Source organism: Penaeus vannamei, chromosome 41 (genome assembly GCF_042767895.1).
Source record: "Penaeus vannamei isolate JL-2024 chromosome 41, ASM4276789v1, whole genome shotgun sequence".
NCBI classification, from domain to species: Eukaryota; Metazoa; Arthropoda; class Malacostraca; order Decapoda; family Penaeidae; genus Penaeus; species Penaeus vannamei.
In genome coordinates, this window is record NC_091589.1 from 10,891,631 (window position 1) to 10,895,596 (window position 3,966).

Consider the following 3,966-nt stretch of genomic DNA (forward strand, 5'->3'; position numbering starts at 1 on the left):
TTTAGGAGAGTCGCCCCGGTACCCCGACGCCCCCCAAATTAACCAAATGAGTCACCTGAATCACCTGAATCACCTGAATCACCTGGCCACCATCGCCCAAGGTGAGTTATGGAGAAAGTGAAAAAATGAATTGATGAAAAAGGAGAAACTGAAGTGAAAAAGGAAAGGAGAGAATAATTAGGTGAGGATGTGAAGATGGAGTGATTGGGAGAAAATGGGGATGAGAGAATTGTAGGGGGAAAGTGAGGGAATTAGGTAAACATGGAAAAGGCGAGAGAGTGATTGGGTGAAAAAAAGAAAATGAGAGAATAAAGTGAAAAGGGAGAAGGTGAAAGAGGGATCAGGTAAAAAGGAGAAAGTGAGAGAATTAGATGAAAAAGAAGGAGAGAGGGATCAGTCGGAAAAAAGAAAAGAGAGAATTAGGTGAAAAGGTGAGAGAGTGACTGAGTGAAAAGGGAGAAAGTGAGCGAGCGATGAGGTGAAAAAGGTGAGTGAATACATGAAAGGGAGGAGAGTGAATACGTGAAAACGGAGAAAGTGAGCGATTAGGTAAAAATGAAGAAAGGTGAGATTAAACAAATGAAATAGGTTAATCGGGTTAATAAGGTGAATTATAGTGTTAAGTGATAATGAGTCAATAGGTGAACATATGTGTAGATGAATTTGTGAGTGACTGATTAATAAACAAGGTAAACGTTTACAAAGTCGGATAATGAAAGAATGAAGAAAACAAGAAAAAAAAACAATATTCACAGATCTTTCTTTTTCGAGAGGTAATTCATTCGTTAATTTACTACCATGAATTTGCCAATTACAACGTTACAACTACAATTACAAGTTGTCCGATGACATCCCATTCTCAATAAGACAAAGGTAGTTTATTTCCATATCCTCTATCTGTTGTAGTTTCAATTACAATACATAAATAAATCGTTTATTTTTCTTCCAGGAATCCAGCATATGTCCACCAGCGTCGACAACTTAACTCACGTTTTGTCATCAGTCATTCTACATATATATCCTGACATAGAAGGTGAGCGAGGTCAATGTTTTAAAATAATTAATTATATATTTATTGAGATAACCATAAATTTATGTACAAACAAGAATTATACATATATATATACGTATGTATTTGTATATATAAATTGTGGGATGTGGGATGTAAAGGGGTTGGAAAGCGGTCACAATTTCTGATAGATTCTGTATTTGCCAAATTGATATCAAGCGCCTGTCAATTATTATGAAATTAATTATTTCCGAACCCTCTTACGTTTTCCTAAGACGATGAAGCCATATGCTTCATCAAATAAGTGATGTACTCATATGTTATATAGTAAACTTAATATTATCAACAATATAGGTCACATTAGCCGTTGAATCATTTAACAATGTCCATCCGAAGGCTACGAACTTAAAAATATTAAATCCTTTTTGACACTAGATTAATTCGAAATGCATTTCAATAACCAAAATAGCGCACGAACTTTCCGGAATTTAGTTTTTTTTTATCGGGATTTCCTAATTTCCAGACAGCTTTGTCAGGGATTTCCTCTATTAAAAGACGTTGAAAAACAAAATCATCGTAAATGTTGAAAAAAAACTAAGCTGTTATCAATTGTTACCTTACAGTTTCCACACCAAATGCACTACTTTATCATAAAACACCACTTTCTGTAAGGTTACCGTAACCCTTCGGACAAAAAGAAAAAAAAAAAAAAAAAAGGAAAAAAGAAAAAAAAATCGGTATTACGTTTTCATTATAATCTAATGGATTAACCTCGGGATTAACTATTTGAGCATTATTTAACGCAAGTAAATTTTTAGAAATGGCGACGATAACATGGAAATTTGGGTATTTTAAAGGGATTAATCCTGGAATTGACATTAGAAAATTAGACTAAACATCCTTTGTATGGGATTTCCTAAGTGAAATGCCACTCGGATTCATTAACGAACACAACTTGTGATATATTCATTCTATATATGTTGTATAAGCTAAAAATCCCAAAATATATCAAATTTATCTGGCTCCTGCTTCATTAGAGCCACAAAGATGTTGCATAACCTCGAATTCTTCGTCCCCTCAGTCTGACACGACCTTGAGGAATAGAGAAAACTGAATATCACAGTTTCAGGGAAGACTCGTAAATTTTCACAATTGGTTACAGGTCTACTTCACCCCCCAAAAAAAAAACAAACAAAACAAAACGTATGAAGTACTGCCAGTTATTACACGCACGCATACATTCATATATATATATATATATATATATATATATATATATATATATATATATATATGTTTGTGTGTGTGTTGTGTGTGTTGTGTGTGTGTTTTGTGTGTGTGTGTGTGTGTGTGTATAAATAAATAAATATATATATATATATATATATATATATATATATATATATATATATATATATATATATATATTCATTTATATCATATATATACACCCACACATATATACATATATATGTGAATATATATGTGAATACACACACACAACACACAACAAAACAAAACATATATATATATATATATATATATATATATATATATATATATATATATATAAACATATATATATATATATATATATATATATATATATATATATATATATATATATATATATATATATATATATATATTCATTTATATCATATATATACACCCACACATATAAATATATTTTAATATATATATATGTATATATATATGTATATATATATATATATATATATATATATATATATATATATATATATATATACATATATATATATGTGTGTGTGTGTGTGTGTGTGTGTGTGTGTGTGTGTGTGTGTGTGTGTGTGTGTGTGTGTGTGTGTGTGTGTGTGTGTGTGTGTGTGTATTTGTGTGTGACTATCTATTTATATCTATATATACATACATACGTAATATATATATATATATATATATATATATATATATATATATATATATATATAAACATATGTCTACACACACACACACACACACATAAATGTATAGATAGGTAAGTAGATAGATATTTACTGATAGTTTCATTCGTAAATTATCTAATATAAATCTTTAACGTGCGAAATTCTCGAGAAATATATCAAATCAAAATACTGGAATGACAACGACAGATTTAAACAGAATAAGACAAGGGAAATAGGTCTATACTTTCAGATTGCCAACCAAGTACCAAACCAATAACCCACTGACATTCTTATGAATCACATGCAATTAATTTAAGATTCTAATAAAGTATTAAGAAAATGCTTACAGATAACAACGACAAACTAGGAACTCTAATACTCATAAGTATTTAGCTCGTGACTTGTTTTAAAGATATTTCTTAATACCAAACAGCCCAAAGGAGCGTTAGGGTTTTTGATGTTTATGGGTGATGTTAAATCCAGTAAAAGAAATCAAAGTTATTGTTGATTTGTTGTTCCGATATGCCACAGGATGTTCACACACACACACACATACAAAAACACACGCACGTACACACACACACACATACACACAAGCACGCACATAAACACACACACTCAAACAAGCAAACAAAAACAAAGAAACGAAATCACACACGCAAACAAATACACAGACACACAACCAAAGACACAAACAAACACCCGCAATCACACACCGTCAAAACATAAAAACAAACACAAACACACCACACAGACGCACACCTCCACCCGGTTCCAGCCTTTTTAGTCACGCGGATCCGTTTCAGTCCCGAAAGGCCCTCGAAGATCCTCGAAGGAAGCACAGTGTCTGAGGATCCTTTTCAGACGTAAGGAACCGGACTGAGGACTTTGGATGAGCGAGGAGCAGGAGGCCATGGTCGACTGGAATGGGGAGCGGAGATCCTCAACCTCGAGAGGAAGAATGAGGAGACGAGAGAGAAAATTCGGCAGGCGGAGGAGAGAGGATGAGAGAGCTGAGGACGGCGGTCGAGG

The 3,966-nt window shown here is 32.7% G+C and overlaps 1 protein-coding gene across 2 annotated transcripts in view; it reads left to right on the forward strand.

Annotated features, from left to right (window-relative positions):
• Positions 1-27: 27 nt before the first annotated feature.
• Positions 28-3,966, forward strand: part of LOC113825869 (uncharacterized protein alr4393) — a 24,915-nt gene continuing 20,976 nt past the window's right edge. For both annotated transcript variants that reach the window (XM_027378703.2, XM_070117687.1), the window contains exons 1-2: positions 28-101; positions 950-1,033. In XM_027378703.2, the coding sequence (XP_027234504.2) occupies positions 47-101; positions 950-1,033 (139 nt within the window). In that variant the 5' untranslated portion in view covers positions 28-46. The remainder of the gene's footprint in view (positions 102-949; positions 1,034-3,966) is intronic.